Below are 22081 nucleotides of genomic sequence, written 5' to 3' on the forward strand. Positions count from 1 at the left end.
GCTTTTTATCTCTCCTTCTATTTTCAATGATAGCCTCGCTCGATATACTATTCTTGGCTGCATGTTTTTCTCGTTTAGTGCTCTGAAAATATCATGCCAACTCTTTCTGGCCTGCCAGGTCTCTGTGGATAAGTCCGCTGCCAATCTAATATTTTTACCATTGTATGTTACAGACTTCTTTTCCTGGGCTGCTTTCAGGATTTTCTCTTTGTCACTAAGACTTGTAAATTTTATTATTAGTTGATGGGGTGTGGACCTATTCTTGTTGATTTTGAGGGGGGTTCTCTGCACCTTCTGGATTTTGATGCTTGTTACCTTTGCCATATTAGGGAAATTCTCTCCAATAATTCTCTCCAATATACCTTCTGCTCCCCTCTTTCTTCTTCTTCTGGAATCCCAATTATTCTTTTTTTTTTTTAAGATTTTATTTATTTATTTGACAGAGAGAAATCACAAGTAGACGGAGAGGCAGGCAGAGAGAGAGAGAGAGAGGGAAGCAGGCTCCCTGCTGAGCAGAGGGCCCAATGCGGGACTTGATCCCAGGACCCCGAGACCATGACCCGAGCCGAAGGCAGCGGCTTAACCCACTGAGCCACCCAGGCGCCCTGGAATCCCAATTATTCTAATGTTGTTTCATCTTATGTTTCATCTTATCTCTCAAATTCTCCCCTCGTGGTCCCGTAGCTGTTTGTCCCTCTTTTGCTCAACTTCTTTATTCACTGTCATTTGGTCTTCTCTATCGCTAATTCTTTCTTCTGCCTCATTTATCCTAGCAGTGGGAGCCTCCATTTTTTATTGCACCTCATTAATAGCATTTTTTATTTCAACTTGGTTAGATTGTAGTTCTTTTATTTCTCCAGAAAGAGCTTTTATATCTCCTGAGAGGGTTTTTCTAATATCTACCATGCCTTTTTCGAGCCTTTTTCTGGAGAATGTCATTCTGAACTCTAGATCTGACATATTACCAATGTCTGTATTGATTAGGTCCCTAGCCTTTGGTACTGCCTCTTGTTCTTTTTTTTTGTGGTGAATTTTTCCACCTTGTCATTTTGTCCAGGTAAGAGTATATGAAGGAGCAAGTAAAATACTAAAAGGGTGGCATAGACTCCAGGAAAATACGCTTTAACCAAATCAGAAAATCAGAAGAGATCCCAAATCGTGGGGGGAAGAAAGGGGATAAAAAGAGGTTCAGGGAAAAAAAAAAAAAAGAAACAATTTAAAAAAGAAAACGAATAAAGAAAAAATATAAAAAAGAAAAATATATATTAGATAAATTAGTTTTAAAACGTTAAAAAAGGGTAAATGTTAAAAAAATATTTAGCAGAATTAGAAAAACAACTGAAAAAAAATTAACTGCAAGACTAAAGAATCATGGGGAGAAAGCCATGAGTTCCGTGCTTTGCTTTCTCCTCCTCTGGAATTCCGCTGCTCTCCTTGGTATTGGACCTGCAATCCTTGGTAGGTGAACTTGGTCTTGGCTGGATTTCTTGTTGATCTTCTGTGGGAGGGGCCTGGTGTAGTGATTCTCAAGTGTCTTTGCCCCAGGCGGAATTGCACCGCCCTTACCAGGGGCCAGGCTGAGTAATTCGCTCAGGTTTGCTTTCAGGAGCTTTTGTTCCCTGAATGCTTCCAGTAGAGTTCCGGAGGATGGGAATGAAAATGGCGGCCTCCAAGTCTCCGGCCGGGAGGAGGCGAGAGCTCGGGGTCCCATTCCTCAGTGCGCCCTCACAGAACAGCGCCCATTTATTCCCATCTCCCTGGCCTCCGGCCACCCTCCGAGCTCACCGAGCCTGCGACCAGTTCAAGGTAACCCCAAGCTGAGAGCTCACTTCTCGGCTCTGTCTCTGTAGCCAGCTTCCCCGTTCTAATACCTGCAAGCTCTGCGACACTCAGACATCCCCGATCCTTCTGTGACCCTGCGGGACCTGAGGTCACGCTGACCCCACATGGGCTTCACCCCGTTTAGCCTCTGGAGCGATGTCCCTCAGTGGAACAGACTTTTTTAAAAGTCCTGATTTTGTGCTCCGTTGCTCCGCCGCTTGCCGGGAGCCGGCCCCTCCCCCCGGGGTCTATCTTCCCATCACTTTGGATTCACTTCTCCGCCAGTCCTACCTTTCAGAAAGTGGTTGTTTTTCTGTTTCTAGAATTGCTGTTCTTCTTCTCTTCGATCTCCCATTGGATTTGTAGGTGTTTGCAATCTTTAGATAAGCTATCTAGCCGATCTCCTGCTACCTGATGTAGTCTCAGCCTGCTACTTCTCTACCATCTTCCAAACCACCATATTTAAAATCACACCTTCCCTTCTGACACCACCAATACTTCTTTACCATGAACAACTTTTCCTTTCTTTCTTTTCGTCTTAGCACTTACTACCTCTAGCATTTTGTACAATTTATTTATTACATGTATTGTCTTTCTACTTCCAGCAAATTAAAACCCCCAAAGGGGAAGCTATCTTCATCTGTTTATTTATCTTAAATCATCTAGAACGGTGTTTGTATAACTCAGGTTCTGAAAAAATTTATCAGTTAAATAAACATACCAAAAAAAAGCAGTAAATAGTTGACCTTAGGAAGCGTAATTAGGGAACCAAAAGCTTGTAGTAGAGTAACTTCATCCCTGATTTACTTACATTTGTTTTTACTGAAGTATAGTTGATACACCTGAGGTGTACAGCATAGTGATTTGACAACACTATACATTACACTGCTCACCACTAATGTACCCACTACCTGTCACCATACAGTCATTACAATACCACTATGCTCCCTATGCTGTGCCTCTCATCTCTGTCACTTACTGATTCTGTAACTGAAATTCCGTATTTTCAAACTTCCCTTCACTCATTTTGCATAGACTCCCATTCACTGCCCCTCTGACAACTATCATTTTGTTCTCTGTATGTATGGGTATGCTTCTAACTTTTAATTTGTTTGTTCATGTGTTTTGGTATTTAGATCCCACTTACCAGTAAAATCAAAAGTCTTTCTCTATACATAGTTCTCTTATACACACTGCATTTTCCCCACATGCAAACAGAAACTGCCTCTTTGAAAATTTAATCTTAACACTCGTAACATATATATATATGCTTATATATGTGCTACACATATATATTTATGAACAAACCTATCTATAAATAATAGCAATGGCTAACAGTAAGATAATGAGATTAAGGAGGTATAAAGGAGTAGGAAGTGTTTGGTTTTTGCTTTTTTATAAGAAGTATTCATCTAATACTTGTAACACTGTTTACAGTAGAATAATCCTTCCTCCAAGAATAACTTTAAAAAGCAAACAAAATACAAAGAAAAAAAACGAAATCTGTCCATTAGAAGTCATCCCAGAGTTACCGAGGCATTCACAATCTGAGGACCCAAATTTCATAGGAAGCAGAGTGCCATCAGCAGCCATACTGCCATGTTTCCCTTTAGAGTATTTCCCAAAAAGTGGTCACAAAGAAAATGAGAAAACAAGCAAATGACCCAGGTCTTCTGCCTGGCTCCTACTTGTAGGAAAAGAATCCAGTGGAGCTTTTGATAGTCTCAAAAAGCTGTTAAAACATGTATGAGAAGAGGCTTCTAGTCATAAAGGAGAGACAGAGGAAGTGAATGGTAAGTTGAACTAGTTCCCCTCTCAAGAGATCTACTAAATTCTGAAGCTATAGGGATATGAAACTTAGCAAAGACTGCATAGCAAAATGCAGCATTTGAAAATTTTATGACTAAAGTGATTTGACTGCAAGGCATCTGGGTGGCTCAGTGAGCTGAGCATCAGATTCTTGATTTCAGGTCAGTCATGAACTCAAGGTCATGAATGGAGCCCAAGGCTCCACACTCAGTGCGGAATCTGCTTGCCCCTCTCCCTCTGCTCTTCCCCACCCTCCAACCCCCGCCACATATGCTTTCTAATAAATGAATAATAAAATCTTTTTTAAAATTTTAAAAGTAAAGTGATTTGACTGCATTCTATCTACTTACCAGAGGAAAGGGTAAGCTATCCTCTATAGCAAATTATCATTCAGATCCCCTAAAAACTGTTAAACACAATGTCTGGCATTGAATTAAAAATTAAGAGCACATAATGAGACAATACTCAATTAAGAAAACAACAAACAATCAAAAAACAACAACAACAAAAAGGTATAATATAAAACTGCAGGAAGAAAAACAAAGTTGTTTCTTAGACTAGTAAGGTCAACAGACTCTAGCAAAACTGTTCAAAAGAAAAAAAAAAAGGCCACAATTACCAATTTCAGACCCACAGGGGAATAAATCTGAAATCAACAGAAACTGTGGTAATTCAAGAAAATATAGGAAAGGATAAAATAAATAAAAAGGTGGAACTCAACCATGAAATTGGTATGACTAAAAAGCAAATTTACCAAACTACAAAATAAGTATGAGGTTAGTATTGATTAGGCATATTGTTAAGAAGCTAATAAATAAGTAGGTCTCACAGAAAATATCCTTACAGAATCACAGAAAGAATATAGAAATAGAAATACAGAAAAGAGCATAGAAATGAAAAGGGCCATTTTTTTTTAAGTGATTACCATATATTTGGAGTCTCGGAGGAAAAAGAGAGAATGTGACAAAAGCAAAATCTAAAGAGAAGATAACCAAGAATTTTAAAAACCCAAGGAAAGATACTGATCCAAAGATTCCAGAAGCTCAATATACCCCCCAGCACAGTAAGAAAAAAGAAAGGAAAAAAAGAACACATACAGGCCCACCATAATAAAGATACAAAAAAACAGACAAGAAAGACATTTTTGTCAGAACAAAAATGCATTATCTTCAAAGAAGTAACAAAAAAACCTTTGCTGACTTCGCAACAGAAATGGAAGTCTGAGAGGATAAAATTATCTTCACCTGGGAAAAGAACAGCAAACCTAGAATTTTATGCTCAAAAGTAATATCCTTCAGAATCAAAAACAAGCATGTTTTCAGATAAGCAGACAGTAAAGCTGTTGACAGCTGTTTACCAAAAGAAACACTAAAAGAAGTTCTGTAGGCCCAAAAAAAGGGGGGGTTCTCACAGGAAAATATAAAAATGCAGTATAAGTAAAGCAGGTAAATATATGGGTAAATCTAAGCAAACACTGACCATATAAACCAATAACAATATCTACTGAGCATTAAAGCGTATGTACAATGAAAATTCAGGACAAGACTTAAAAAGCAGGAGAAGTGTAAGGAGAGTTCGAGTGTTCTGAGTCCTCAGCATTGTTAGGGAGGTGGTAAAAGAAAATATTTTCAGTAGACTGCAGTAAGTCAGTATGTGTTGTAATCTCTAAGGCAACCACTAAAAGATCAAGATTGTCAGAATGAATGAATAAATAAACACACTTATGAGAAACACATCTTAAATAAAAAAACACAAGAAAGGTCAAAAGTAAAAGGATAGAAAAAGACTGTACCATGCTAGCATTAATCAAAAGAGAAATGATGTCAGCCAAACTACATTTTTAGACAAGAAGTATTATTAGACACATTCAGGGCATTTCATAATAATAAAGGGACCAATTCACCAGGAATTAAAGTTAACAATGCATACACCCAATAACATAACATCAAAATATAAACCATGCAGGCTGGCAAATTTGTACATACTTCTCTATTTTAATAACTGATTAAAAAAGTAAACAAAGGAAAAAATTAGCAAAAATAAAAAGATATGACCAAGATGCATATATTTTAGGATGATGACCTATACAGAAAACTGCAGCCAGGGCACCTGGGTGGTTCAGTCGGTTAAGTATCTGCTTCAAAATAGGTCATGATTTCCGAGTCCTAGGATTAAGTACCGGAGAGGGTTCCCTGCTTCTCCCTCTACCCCTCCCCACTGCTTGTGCCCTCTCTCATTCTCTCTCACACACTCCCATATCTCTCCCCCTCATGAATAGATAAAAATCTTAAATAAAAAAGAGAACTGCATCCAACAACAAGAGTATTGTGTGTGTGTGTGTTTGTGTATATGTATATATATTCATTTCAACTGAACATGGCACATTTACCAAAACTACTATATGCTGAATTTAAAAAAAAAAAAAAAAAAAAAATCCTGATTTCAAAGGATTGAAATCATTCAGACTATGTTCTCTGGCCTCAGTGGAATTAACCAAGTACTCACTAAACCAAACCTATTAACAACTATGTGAAAATTAGCAACTATAAGGACATTAACTCTTGAATTAAAGTAGAAATTACAGTGGAAAACAAAGTATTCGAAAGGATGATAATGAAGAAAAGACATATAAAACTTGTAAATGACATGCAGCTGAAGCTATACTTGGGAGTTATGTGACCTTAAAGGCTTATGTTAAGAAGAGGGACAATAATTAAGTATCTATCTCAAAAAAAACTAGCAAAAAACCAAAAAGTTAAATATGAAAAAAGGCAAAAAGCAAAAAAAAAAAACCCAGAATTAATGAAATCACAAGCAAAGGTGCTATCATAAAACTTCAGAAGAAGAATCAGAAGTTGATTTTTGGAAAGATTAGTAAAGTTGATTTTTGGAAAGTAATCCTCAGTAAACAAGATTCTACAGGATAAGCTGGAAGAAAAAAAGTCACAAACTGCCAATTTCAATAATTAAAAAGGAGGAAATTGTATAGGTCTTACAGAAAAGTTATTTATGCAATCATTTATAAAGATTTATTGCAAAGATAATTAAAGTAAACCAAAGTTAACTGAGATGTAAAAGGCTCACTCGTAGACTGCTGTTAATTTAAGACAATGATAAAACCTGAAAAAGGTAGTTTTTTGGTTAAAATGCTGTTGCGTCAACAGGATATGCATATTTTTTTAAAAAGTGGGGGGGATGTTTACTTCTTCCTTGCTCCATACACAGAATCAATTCCATGTGTATGTTACACGTAATAGTGAAAGATGTAACAATAAAGCTTGTGGGAGAAAAAGATAAGCAAATGTATTTATGCCCCTAGGACAGGCAAAGATTCCTTAAACATGTCCAATAAAAAAGAAAAGCACCAATCAAAAAGGAAAAAAAACCTGACACATATAAATTAATATAAATTAAGAACTTCTGTTCATTAAAGATAGCATTACTATAGCAGAAAGGTAAGATACAAATTGATTTCTGTAAGCTATACATCCAACATAGCCAGGACAAAGAACAACTAGAAATCACTAAGAAAAAGAAAAAAGCCAATAGAAAAATAGGACAAGACTTGAATAGACAATTTAAGAGGCTATCAAAATAGTTAATAAATATGAAAAGATACACATCATCATTATTCCTCACATCAGGAAAATACAAATTAAAACCGCAAGGGCTATTTCATCACTCATCCACAAAAACAGCCACAATGAAAAGGATAAACAATACCAACTGTTAGCAAGAATGTGGAGTAACTGGAATTCTCATACACTGCTACTAATGTAAATTGGTACTGGCACTTTGCAAACTATTTAACAGTATCTACCAAGCTTACCATACGAACACCTTATGATCCTGCAATTCTAACTGTAGGTATGGAATTAATATAATTGTATATACTGATCAAAATACATTACAAGAAAATTCATAGTAGTACTCTTTCTAAAACAGAACTGGAAACAACCTAAATGTCATGTCTATCAACAGAAAAAAAAAAATAATAAACTATGATACAGTCACAATTTAACAGTATAAGCAATGAGATGAGTGAAATACTGCTATATCCAACAACGTGGATAAATCTCACAAATGTAAAAAGTTTATAAACACAAAAGAATATATGCTATATTACTCAATTTATATAAACTCTAATTTACATAATCAAAAACTGAAAAATAATCTATGGTATAAAAAGGATCATGTTTATTTTTGGGAGAGGTGGCATGGGTATTATTACACTGGCATAGAAAAAGGACTTCTAGGATGCTGATAATATTCTGTTCTCAAATTTAAAGGGGTGCCTGGGTGGCTCAGTCTGTTAAGTGACCAACTCTTGGTTTCAGTTCAGGTCATGATGTCAGGGTCATCGAACCCCATAACTGGCTTCTCACCAATCAGTCAGCTCAGGAATCTGCTTGAGATTCTTTCTCTCCCGTTGCCCCTCCCCTCACACACCCTCTTTTTCTAAAATAAATCTTAAAAAAAAATTAAATAAAGATGGATTACACAGGGATTATGGTAATGGTAATAATGTACTAATAGTATTATTACACATAGTACCAAACATATACAGTACCAATTAATATAGTAACTATTAATACATCGGTACTACTTGTTAAAATTCACTGGGATAAAGACTTATGATGCTAAACTTTATATATGTTATCTTTAATTGCATACTTAAAAAAAGTAATTCAAACACAGAAAAGCTCTTCTTACTAAAACTTTCATTTTATCATTAAAAGGGAACATGCTTAATTGTATTTTGATACACACGCACAGACAATATTACGCAAAGTTATATCCACATTAGACACCTCATAATGGTATATTGCCAACTGTTGCCCTCCCCCTCATCCATTACATCATCACAGACTCAATAACCCTTAACCCCCATTACTGCCAAATGTTTGCAGAGGCCAAGACTGTGCTATGTTATGTTCCACTCCACAGCCTAAGACTCTATGATCATTGCTAGCACCTGCATCAATGGATGACTGACCCAGGACCTAGTCCTGTCTCCTTTGTTCTGTCTTCCTGTGACTAACAACTCATGACCACTGAGATAAGAGATCTGGTTGGAAATTCATGCTTCTGCCTCTTTGGTATGTGTATTTTTATACATCTCAGGTTTTTATCACCATTTTTTACTTTTTCTATTATGTTAAACTTTTTAATCATATACATCATTTTTAAGCTTTTTAATAATAAAAAAATCAGAATACTTTAGTCTCTCTTCATATAAAAAGTCTTTTCATCCCCAATTACCACAGGCATTATTCTAAAACTCATACAGTTTTAAGTTCCTTAAAGCAATTAAACTAAATACAGATATGATCTCAAAAACAACGGCATATGATTTTATCCAAAAATTTTCTGTCATGTTCCTATCATATCTCTGTAATTCATAAGCTGGATAAGCTTTCTGCTGGGAAATTTCCTCTTATATCTAAACTTAATAAGCAACACTAAAATATGTATTTATTCTTGCTTTATTGTTATCTCATCCTGGACACATGTTATTTTGTGTGGGGAAAAAAAAAAAACAAACCATGAAAACTCCAGTATTAGCATTGCTGCCTATACATAAAGTTAACTAGCAATTCACTTACATACTTGATTCATTTACTATTTCAATATTTATATAGGTTTTTTATTTCTGTGACAATTCACATCAATGTCACCTGCCTCCATACGGTAGGTGTCAAATATTCACTTTCTTTTCTAAGAACCACATACAAACCTTATATAGAAGTGCTTTAAGCACCATGAGAAACTACCCACTCCAGGAAACAAACTGAGGGTTTTAGAAGGGAGAGGTGGGGCATGAGTGAGCCTGGTGATGGGTATTAAGGAGGGCCCGGATTGCATGAAGCACTAGGTGTTATACGCAAACAATGAAATATTGAACACTACATAAAAAACAAATGATGTATGGTGACTAACATTATAAAAAATAATAATAAACGAAAAGATAATAAAAAATTAAAATAATTGAGATCGATCTAAGATGGCGACTGTGGAACCGGAAACCACCCGTACTCCTAATCCCCTGCCTACAGAAGAAGAGAAAACAGAATCTAATCAGGAGGTTGCTAACCCAGAACACTATATTAAACATCCTTTACAGAACAGATGGGCACTCTGTTTTTTTAAAAATGATAAAAGCGAAACTTGGCAAGCAAACCTTCTGCTGATCTCTAAGTTTGATACTGTTGAAGACTTTTGGGCTCTGTACAACCACATCCAGTTGTCTAGTAATTTAATGCCTGGCTATGACTACTCACTTTTTAAGGATGGTATTGAGTCTATGTGGGAAGATGAGAAAAACAAACGAGGAGGATGATGGCTAATTACACTGAACAAGCAGCAGAGATGAAATGACCTGGATTGCTTTTGGCTAGAGATACTGCTGTGCCTTTTTGGAGAATCTTTTGATGACGACAGTGATGATGTATGTGGAGCTGTTGTTAATGTTAATAAGACTATATGGACTACTGAATGTGAAAACAGAGAGGCTGTTACACATATAAGGAGGGTATACAAGGAAAGGTTAGAACTTCCTCCAAAGATAGTAACTGGTTATCAGTCCCATGCAGACACAGCTACTAAGAGTGGCTCCACCACTAAAAATAGGTTTGTAGTTTAAGAAGACACCTTCTGAGTATTCTCATAGGAGACTGCATCAAGCAATCGAGATTTGGGAGCTGAACCAAAGCCTCTTCAAAAGCAGAGTGGACTGCAATTAAATCTGATTTACATCTAAATGTTGCTAAGATATAAGAGAAGTCTCATTTGCCTTTGTCTTGTACTTCTGTGTTCATATATATGTATTTTTTTTTTAATTTTGGCTAGAGTGTCCACTATCCCAATCAAAGAATTACAGTACACATCATCCCCAGAATCCATAAGTGTGTTCCTGGCCCACTCTGTAATAGCTTAGTAGAATTACCATTACAAACACATTTTACCTATCCACAATATTCAAAGAAGAACTTGCATTTCTGTATCTTACAGGAAAAAAAATTTGTTTATGTTCCATTGTATGCAGGAGCATATTTTGCTGGTTTGAAAGAGTATGATGCATACAGCTTTCTAGCAATTTTCTTTGTTTCTTTTTACAGCATTGTCTTTGCTGTACTCTTGCTGATGGCAGCTAGATTTTAATTTATTTGTTTCCCTACTTGATTAACATTAGTGATTCTGATTTCAGTTTTTCATTTGTTTTGCTTTTGTTTTTTTCCTCATGTAACACTGGTGAAGGATCCAGGAATATGACACAAAGGTGGAATTCACATTAATTTTGTGCATTTTTTGGTAATTTTTTTGTTTTTTTTTATAACTACAAAACTTTGCTACAAATTTATGCATTTCATTCAAATCAGTGATCTATGTTTGTGTGATTTCCTAAACATAATTGTGGATTATAAAAATGTAACATCATAATTACACTCTTAATTAGAATTAGTATGTCTGTTTTTGTATCTTTATGCTGTATTTTAACACTTTGTATTACTTAGGTTATTTTGCTTTGGTTAAAAAATGGCTCAAGTAGAACAGCGGTCCCATTCATATTAAGACAGTGTACAAAACTGTAAATGAAATGTGTACAGTGAATTGTCTTTTAGACAACTAGATTTGTCCTTTTATTTCTCCATCTCTATAGAAGGAATTTGTACCTCTTATTGCCAGGCAGTCTCTATTGTGTCTTCTTGTAGTGTCATCCACGTGAACAGCATAAGTTTGGAGCACTAGTTTTGATTATTATGTTTATTAAAATTTTTAATAAATTGAATAGGTAGCACCATATGTATGGGAAAAAAATTAAAATAATTAAGAAAATTTAAAAAAAAAAGAAGTTCTTTACAAAAGCTGTTTTTATAACTATGAAATACCAATATCACAGGAATTAGAAAAGTAGAAAAGCTACCACATTTTACAAAAGGAAAACTGAACCAAGAGGAAATTAAATAAGTTTTCCAATATGGTGATTCACTAAAACCATTAAAAACAGAAGATAAGGTTTTCTGAACTCTAATCTATGGGTTCTTCCTCCATGTACTACTTCCCCTATAAGCACTAGGCAGATAGAAGACAAGCTACTTAAATTATGGTTTCTCAACATGTTTCAAAAACAATGTTTATTTTACTAAACGTGTAATTAAGTTTAGGGAAAGCAGAGTTAAATGAAAATGGTTTTTTTTTTAATCACAATAAAAACAGGAATCTTGTACCATGTGCATTCTGGATTTCTAAGAACATGGATCCAAATTATTTAACTATCGAAAAAGTCACAGAACACTAATTCTTACTATTGAACAATGCAGTGCACAATTTAGGAAACACAATGAAACACTTAACTGGACACTGGTTAGTTAGTAATTCCCTCTTGTTCTAACTGCTTTCTTCTAATAATAAAATCTCTACCTTAATTTTGTAAGGTTTTGATTAAATAATTATTAATATTTTAAAATAAAGCATAACTTACTTTTGAATACACTGAAGTAAAAAACAAGAATACCAAGCTAAATGACTGCTTAAAAACAGACCTAAACATTTACTATTAGGAATAAAAATATTCTCATCTAAATTACTTCTCTTTACTATTCTGAAAAAGCTGCACTTTGCTATGCCTTCTCCTCCTTTGCTCCCATTCTCTTGAAGAATGTAGCCTCAAAATTCCCAAAAACCAAACTTATTTTAAACTCCTTAAAACTTAACTTAAAACTTCTTTAAGCCACTTGCAATATTTTGTCAGGTATATAAGGAATTTAGAAGTTACTACTCTCTCTCAACAACAAGTAAAAAGCTGAACAAACTGAAAAGTCAACAATTCCTCTCGAATCCATCACAGAAATGAGGTCATAGGGCAAACCACTGCCCCCAAAATTGAGAGAAAAACAGGTGATTAATGAGAATCCTAACTTACCTGAGCAGAAACATCCCTGTGGAAACAGCACCACAGTAGGAAAACCTAAACGGCAATTAACGAATTACTGGATGTTTGGTGTGAACAACTCTTGAGAGTTAAAAACTCCATGGGGGACTCAGTAAGGGAGGGGAGGAAGCAACACCTTTGTGAGTTATACTTTCAAGACCTCTATCAGGTCCTCACAGTAAGAATCTGAGAAAAGTCATCTCGTGCTTCTGGAGGGGACGGAAATGAACCACTCTGAAATACTCCAGAGCAATCTATTCTTAACTAGGCCTGCACCCAAAAGAAATTAATTTATCAATGCCTAACCTACGGGGGGTCTTATCAAGAATCCAAACTACCTAAAGGAAGGAAAATACCCAACTCAAGCCAGCTCTGGTCTACCACGTAGAAAATGGGAAATATTCTAGCCCTCTATAGCCATCCTCTCCCACCTAAAAGGATAAAAAAAAAACAAACTGATAAACACTGACTTCACAGTCCAGGGGCACAGGATCAACAAAGAACTAAAACCTAATCACAGGACTATAGAACACTTCCTTCCCCCCAACACTTTAGCACTACACTGTTAAAGGCCTATCTACCACAGTTACCTTTATCCAGTACATCATGTCTACCTTCCAACAAAAAATTATAAGACACGCTAAAAGGCAAAAACACAACTTGAAAAGACAGAGTAAGCATAAGACCCAGACTCCAATGTGGTAGGAATGATGGAATTATGAGACCAGAAATCTTTTCTTTTTAACCTGTTATTAATATGCTAAAAGTTTTAATGGAAATTTTAGATAAGAACAAAAGGACAATGTAAACAAAAAAAAATGTAAATTCTATGAAATAATCAAAAAGAAATGTTAGAAATTAAAAAACACTGTAACAGAAATGAAGATTGCCTTTGATGGACTCATTAATAAACTGGAAATGATAGAAAACAATTAATGAACTTGATATAATAATAGAAACTTCCATAATTGAAAAGCAAAAAAGAAAAATTGTTGAAAACAAATGGAAAAGAACATCTAAGAACTGTGGGACAACTAAAAAAGATATAATAATGTAATGGAAATACCAAATGAGAAGAAAAAGAGAAAGGAAGAAAAGCAGTATTTAAGCAATAAAGACCACAAATTTCCCCCAATCAACATCAGATATCCTGGATACTCAGAAATATCAAGCAAGACAAACTCCAAAAGAACTATATACCTAAGCATATCATATCATGTTCAAACCTCACAAATAAACATTTAAAAAAGAAATTTTTTTAGAAAGAAAAAATTTTGTAAGAAGCCAGAGGAGAAATAACACCTTACTAATAGAGGTGCAAAGATAAGAATTAAATCCAACCTATCCCAGGAAACCATGCAAGAAAGAAGAGAGTGGAATGAAATATTTGAAGTGTTGAGAGAAACCACCAACCTAGCATTCTATACCCTGTGAAACTATCCTTCAAAACGATAGGGGAATTGGTTGAAAGTATATGCACTTTCCATGAAAAGTTAAAAGAAGTTCTTTGGAGGAAAAACTATTGATACAGTTAAAAAAATCAAACAGCCATACAGAAAGAACATTTGAGAATGATTAACTGAAGGTAAAATAAAGTTTTATATGTCTAAATCTCAACCAACCTAAACATATAAGGTTTTTCAAAATAGTAACAGCAACAATATATTTGATTACATATCCTTACCTGTATGTCATATATCTATATATCTATATAGACATAAGTGAAATGAATGGCAGCAATGATACAAGGGACAAGAAAGAAGAATTGGGAATATTTTTATTATAAAGTACTTCCATCATCTGTGAAGCAGTATAGTATTTGAAAATGGACTTGGATTAGTTGTAAATGTACATTTGCAAACTCTAAGGGAAAAAAGTCAAAAAAGGAAAATGTTAAGTATAATTGATACGCTAATCAAAGAAAAAAATGGAAGCATAAAATGCTCAAAACCACAAAAGGCCAAGTGTGCTGGACAAAAACAGGAACAAGGAACAAGGGCAACAAATGGAACACAGTAAAAAATAAGGTGGCTATTCGTCCAACTATATCAATAGTCACGTTAAAGGTCAAAGTTCTAATGCACTAATTAAAAGACAGAGATTGCCAAAGTGGATCAAATAGCAAGACCCAACTGAATGTTGTCTACGAGAAATCAAATTTAAATAGAAAGACATAGAAATATTACAAGATATAGAAATATTACAATATAGAAATATTACAACAACAACAAAGAGTAAAGAGATGTAGAAAGATACACCAGGCAAATACTATTTAAAAAATAATTTTTAGGGGCACCTGCATGGCTCAGTCGGTTATGTGTCTGCTTTCAGTTCAGGTCATGATCTCTGGGTCCTAGGATAAAGCCCTGAATCAGGCTCCCTGCTCAGCAGGGAGTCTCCTTCTCCCCTCTCTTCTGCCCTTCCCATGCCCTGCTTGTGTTCCTGCTCTCTCTTCCTCTCAAATAAGTAAAATCTTTTAAAAAAAATAAAATAAAATATGCCTTAAGAAGCTGAAGTAACTATAGTAATTTCCAAGAGAACAGCTTCAGAGCACAGTTATCAGGGTTAAAGAGAACATTACATGATGATACATGAGTGAGTACTCCAGGAAGACAGGACAATCCTTAGTGTGTATGTGCCTAACAAGAGTGTATCAAAATATGTGAACCAAAAACTGATAGAACTGCAAAGTGAAATACATGAACTCACAATTATAGGTAGAAACTACAACAATCCTCTATTAGAAATGAACAGATGCAGGAGGCAGAAAATCAGAAAGGAAATAGTTAGGGGTGTCATGTCCATGGCACAGCTGGTTAAGCAACCGACTCTTGGTTTCAGCTCAGGTCATGATTTTAGGTTCAGGGGATCAAGCTCCATCATGGCCTCCTCGGGGCTCCACACTCAGCATGGGAGTCTGCCTGAGTTTCTCCCTCCCCTCCCTGTACCACCCCACCCCAGCTTATGCTTTCTCTCTCTTTCTCAAACAAATAATAAAAGTAAAATGTTAAAAAGAAAAAAGAAAGGACATAGTTAAATTCAGCACCATTAATCAACTGGAAATAATTGATATCTATGAACTATTTCATCCAACAACAGCAGTTAACATTCTATTCAAGCTCACATAGTACATTTATCAAGATAAACCACATTATGGGCCATAAAAAAAAAAAAGGTAACAAATTCAAAATAGATACTAATATCTGGTCTCAGACAACCATGGAATGAAAATAGAAATCAGTAACAAATGTAGTTTGAAAATTTCAAAATGCTTGGAGATTAACAATACATTTCTAAATGATATATGTATCAAAGAAGAAATCTCAAGAGAAATTTTCAAATATTTTTAACTAAATAAAAATGAAAATATAAATTACAAATGTATGGGATGCAGCAAAAACCATCCTTAAAGAGAAATTTATGGCACTGAATGCACAAATTAGAAAAGATCTAAAATCAATACCCTAAGGATCAACCTTCAGAAACTAGAAAAGAAGAGCAAGTTAAACCCAAAGAAAGCACAAGAAAAGCAATAAAAATTAGACCAAACTAAGTATTTTGAAATTGAAAACAATAAATCAATAGAGAAAAATCAATGAAACCAACAGCTAATTCTTTGAAAACATCAAAAACTTGATAAGCTTCTAGATGGGCTAAGATAAAAAAGAAAGATGACACAAATTACCAATATCAGAAAATAAAAAAGGGGGCATCAAAACAGATCCTATCGACATTAAAAGGACTACAAAGTAACACTGTGAACAAATCTATGCCCACCAATTAAAAACCTAGATGAAACAAAAACCAATTATTTGAAAAACACAACTGGCTCAAACTCATACAAGAAGAAACAGATGTTCTGAAGAGAATGCACTTTCTGAAGAAATCAATAATTAATAACCTTCCATAACAAAGAGCACTAGGCCCGGGTGGGTTCATTGGTGAATTCTACCAAATTTTTAATGAAGAAATTATACCAATTCTCCACAATCTCTTCCAAAAAGCAAAAGTAGAGGGAATAATTCCTAACCGATTCTATGAGACCAAAACCAGACAAAGAATTACAAGAAAACTGCAGACCAGGAACTCATAAACACAGACGCAAAATTCCTCATCAACATATTAGCAAATCAAGTCCAACAATGTACAAAAATATGTACACATCATCACTAAGTAATATTTATCCCAGATATGCACAAGTAGTTCAACGTCTGAAAACCAATTAATATAATTTATCACATCAACAAGTCAAAGAGGAAAATCACATGATCCATACAGATGCCCAAAAAAATCTGACAAAATCAAACACTTTAATGATAAGATAAAACCTCTCAAAAATCTAGAAACAGTGGGGAGCTTCCTTAACTTGACAGATAATATCTTAAAACTTTAAACAATTTTCTAAAACCTACAAGTGATATCACAAATGGTGAGAAACTTAAACTTTTCTCACTCAGACTAGGAATAAGGCAAGGATATCTTCTCTCATCATGCCCTTTCATCACACTGTAAAGTCTTAACACATTAGACAAGAGGAAATAAGAGGTACAGAATTAGGAAAGAAGAAATAAAACTGTCAGCATTCAGAGATGACATGATTTTCTGTAGTGAAAATCAAAAAGAACCGGGGAAAAAAAACAAACTCCTGTAATAAGAGATTATACAGCACCGTTGCAAGATACAAGGTTAATACACAAAAGCCAGTAACTTTCCTATTACTGGCTATGAACACTTGGAATTTGAGTATTAAAACACACCACCACCCAAAGAAATGAGAGACCCAGTTATAAAGCAAACAAAATATGTACAAGATATATATGAGGAAAAACCTACAAAACCCTGATCAACAAAATCAAAGACCTAAATATATGGAGAGACTATCTCCATGTCCATGGACAGGAAGACTCAATATTGTCAAGATGTCCTATCTTCCCAACTTGATCTACAATCTAGGCAACTGAAATCACAACTCCAGCAAATTATTTTGTAAAAACTAAGAAGTTAATTCTAAAGTTTATGTGGAGAGGCCAAAGACCCACAATAGCCAACTCAGTATTAAAGATGAAGAAGGTTGGAGGACTGATATTACTTGACTTCAAGATTCATAGTAAAGCCACAGTAATAAAGACAGAGTGCTACTGGTGAAAAAACAGATGAACAAATCAACTGAACAGGGCAGAGAGCCCAGTAACAGACCCATATAAATACAGTGAACAGGTCTTGGACAAAGAAGTAAAGGCAATACGCAGAGGAAAGACAGTCTTTCAACAAACAAACAGTCTTTGGAACAACTGGATATCCAAATAAAAACAAAGAAAAGAAAATCCTACAAATAGACCTCAAATCTTTAACAAAAATTATTCAAATTAGATCTCAGATGCAAATGTAAAAAGCCAAACTATAGAACTCCTAGAAGATAATGCAAGGAAAAAACCTAGATTGACCTTGGGTATAGTGATGACTGTTTAGCCTCAACACCAAAGACGTAATTCAGAAATGAAGTAATACTTAAGCTAGATTCCATTAAAATTTGGAATTTCTGCCTGTGAAAGACAATGTCAAGAAAATGAGAATACTAGACAAAAACTGAGAAAGTATTTGCAAAAGACAAATGGAACCAAAGGACTGACACCTATTAGAATGGCCAAAATCCAAAATGCTGACACCAAACACTGGAGAGAACACAGAACAGCCCAGACCTCCACTCATTGCTGATGGCAAAGCAAAATGGTACAGCACTTTGGAAGACACTTTGGAAGTTCCTTAATAACTAAATACACTCTTAACCATTTAATCTAGCCAACTGTACTCCTTGATATTTCCCCAAATGAACTGATAACTATGACCACATAAAATTCTGCAAAAGATGTTTACAGCAGCTTTATTCATTCTAAAATCTGGGCATAACAAAGACCCCTTTTAGTATGTGAATGGATAAATAAAATGAGGTATATCCAGACAATGGAATAATATTCAACATTAGAAATATATGAGCTATCAAACAATGAGAAGACAGCAGAACCTTAACTACCTATTACAAAGTGTAAGAAGCCAAACTGAAAGACTGTATGATTCCAACTCTATGACATTCTGGAAAAAGCAAAACTATGGAGACAGTAAAAAGACTGCCAGGATTTGGGGCATGGGGTGGGGAGGAAAAGATGAAAAGGCAGAGCACAGAGGATTTTTAGGGCAGTAGAACTATTCTGTGTGATACTACAGGGGTAGATACATGTCATTTTACATTTGCTAAAACCCTTCAAGTGCACAGCACCAAGAGTGACCTCTAATGTAAACCACAAACTTTGGATGATAATGACAGGTCAATTTAGGTTCGTTGGTTGTAACAAATGTACCACTCTGATGCAGGATGTTGACAGTGTACGTTTGTGGACACAAGGATATGAACATTATCTTTACTTTCTATTCAATGTTGCCCTAAACTTTAAACTTCTCTGAAACATAAATTGATTAGTTAAAAAAATGAGTTAGAATAACTCCTTTAAGGGCACCTGGGTGGCTCAGTGGGTTAAGCCGCTGCCTTCGGCTAAGGTCATGATCTCAGGGTCCTGGAATCGCATCCCGTATCGGGCTCTCTGCTCAGCAGGGAGCCTGCTTCCCTCTCTCTCTCTCTCTCTCTCTCTGCCTGCCTCTCTGTCTACTTGTGATCTCTGTCAAATAAATAAATAAAATCTTGAAAAAAAAAAAAAGAGTAACTCCTTTAAGCTTATCCATAATCATTCACCATTTTACTCAAATGACACTTCTATTAAATATTAATCACCTTTAACCAATAAAATCCAATGCCCTTTCTGATATGCATCCCTCTGGCTCTTGCTACTTTGAAATGGTCATTGTAAAACACATGAAATAGCAATAATCGCGCCTCGGATAAACCTCATTGGCTACGATACTGCCACTGCGCAAAGCTAAAACACATGAAATAAAAGGGTGCTAGGAAGAATTAACTTCCTGGCTCTCAAGAGATCACAATAGGCAAGGTGACTTCTCTACAGTCTCCAAGTCAAAATTCAATTTAGTTCAGTTTCAAGAGTTAACTAGACTCAAGTTGTCGATCCATTCTAACAGAATTCACAGATGACTAATACAGGAACCACAACAATTTTTCTATTAATAACAAAAATAACTGCATGTATGTCTCCCCAGCTTACTCACCTGCAGAAAGCCTGTTAAGTGGGAAGCCAAACTGTTATCACATGGTTGTATAATGAAGACTGCAAACTAAGAAATTTCAAAGTAATAATAAATAAGAAAAAACACCATTTTACAATACCATTGCCACAGAATAAACTGATTGATTTGATTCAGGTAAAAATCATCAACAAATACTAAAAACAATGAGTATTCATTACTTATTAATTACCTTTAAAAAAAAAGATTTTATTTATTTGACAGAGAGAGAGCGCACACAAGCAAGGGAAGCAGCAGGCAGAGGGAGAGGGAGTCTGACACAGGGCTGGATCCCAGGACTCCGGGATCATGACCTGAGCAAAGGCAGATGCTTAACCAACTGAGCCACCCAGGCACCCCAATAACCTTTTTTTTAACGGCAAAATCTGGTGGGATCCATCTTAAACAAGGTCACACTTCTATACATCAGAGGACAACTGACATACTGTGCCCCTGGATATGATGTATGAAGAACTCATGACCTATGGAGTATTTCTCCTAAGAACAGTTAACCTGAATCTAATTATGAGGCAACAAATACAAACTGAAAGACATTCTGTAAAGCAACTGTCCTGAACTCTTCAAAAATGTCAATGTTATTTAAAAAAAAAAAAATGGTGGATGAACAGTTTTAGATTAAAGGGCACTACAGAGTGTCCTTTAATAATACAATTCATTAAAATAAAATAAGCAGATATAAAGGAAATAAGATAACTGTGGATATCTAAGTATCCACAGTATTAATGTTAAATTCATTATATTTGGCTATGAAGGCTACTGTCATTATTCTTAGAAAACATGATGAAGTATTTGAGAGTGAAGGGCTATGATCTCTGCAAGTAACTCACAAATAATTGAGTGGAAATATAGATGTATAAAATCAAAGGGATAAATACAATGTGGCAAAATGTAAAGGTAAATAATGTATGGTTATTTGGTACACTATTCTTTTTTTTTTTTAAGATTTTATTTATTTATTTGACAGACAGAAATCACAAATAGGCAGAGAGGCAGATAGAGAGAGGGGGAAGCAGGCTCCCCACTGAGCAGAAAGCCCGATGCGGGCCTCGATCCCAGGACCCTGAGATCATGACCTGAGCTGAAGGCAGAGGCTTTAAACCACTGAGCCACCCAGGCGCCCGGTACACTACTCTTATAACCTTTTGCAGATATGAAATTTTTCAACATAAAAACTTATAGAAGAGACTGCTCATTGAGCATAAAATCTGGACAAAAAGATAATTAAAGGAATGTGTTGGCTGGCTTAGTGGTAGCATGGACCTCTTAATTTCAGAATACAGATAATTCATATATTTAATGTAAGTATTTACATAATTAAAAAAAAAAACTTCACCAGAAATAAATAGTTTCATCCTTGGTCTTAAAAAAAGTCCACTTTTGAACACAGATGATTACTGACAAGCTTACCCTTAATATGGCTCCATTTTCTATGAACCCATTATCATTATGTCATTTGTTAAGATAGCAACAGCACCAATCACATTATAGTCAGATCTTTATAACCAGAAACATCTGTTATTCATCCCGTGTTAATATGAGATATGGTGGTTTAATTCTCTGAAAAAAAATTTATTTCCAAGTCTGTTTGATGAAATGATTGCTATCACTGTTTTAAGGAAAAAACCTTCATTTTTATCATGATACACTACTTTGGGTAATGAAAGAAAAAAACCTTCATGATACACTAATTTATCATGATACACTACTTTGGGTAATATCATGACACACTACTTTGGGTAATGTCTCTATTTAGAAAAATGAATGACAGTTTGGCACACAATCGAGATACATACAATACCCCAGACAGAAGAAATAGTAAACTGGAGAAACAAAATACCATGTCAAGTTTAAGGAATAAACTTGTATATTCCTTATATATATCATTGATGAAATATATAATAATGGAGAAAATGGTAAGATGATGCTATATGTCATACTAAAGTAAGCTCTGATTTTTTTTTTGTTTTTGTCTCAACCTGAAGGTCTCAAGCCCCTGAGTCAAGAAATCAATTTAGTAGGTCATAATCAGCATATTTTTTTAAATTAACTGAAGATGAGAACAGAACAGCACATAGAGTACATCACATGCAGTAAGGATAAATTTTTTCATTAAACTTTTGTTTCTAGGGACACCTGGGTGGCTCAGTTGGTTAAGCAGCTGCCTTCGGCTCAGGTCATGATCCCAGCCTTCTGGGATCGAGCCCCACATCGGGCTCCTTGCTCAGCAGGGAGCCTGCTTCTCCCTCTGCCTTTGCCTGCCACTCTATCTGCCTGTGCTCACTCTCTTGTCAAATAAATAAAATTTAA

The 22081-nt window shown here is 35.2% G+C and overlaps 2 protein-coding genes and 1 pseudogene across 2 annotated transcripts in view; 1 reads left to right on the forward strand and 2 right to left on the reverse strand.

Annotated features, from left to right (window-relative positions):
- RASA1 (RAS p21 protein activator 1) overlaps positions 1-22081 on the reverse strand; it is a 121975-nt gene that overhangs the window by 78667 nt on the left and 21227 nt on the right.
- Positions 9628-10501, forward strand: LOC116586171 (eukaryotic translation initiation factor 4E-like). The gene has a single exon (XM_032335806.1). It carries the CDS (start codon positions 9635-9637, stop codon positions 9968-9970), a length of 336 nt encoding a protein of 111 aa, XP_032191697.1. The 5' UTR covers positions 9628-9634; the 3' UTR covers positions 9971-10501.
- On the reverse strand, positions 19318-19493 carry LOC116587332 (annotated as a pseudogene).

This window comes from Mustela erminea, chromosome 3 (assembly GCF_009829155.1).
Source record: "Mustela erminea isolate mMusErm1 chromosome 3, mMusErm1.Pri, whole genome shotgun sequence".
In the NCBI taxonomy this organism is placed as follows: Eukaryota; Metazoa; Chordata; class Mammalia; order Carnivora; family Mustelidae; genus Mustela; species Mustela erminea.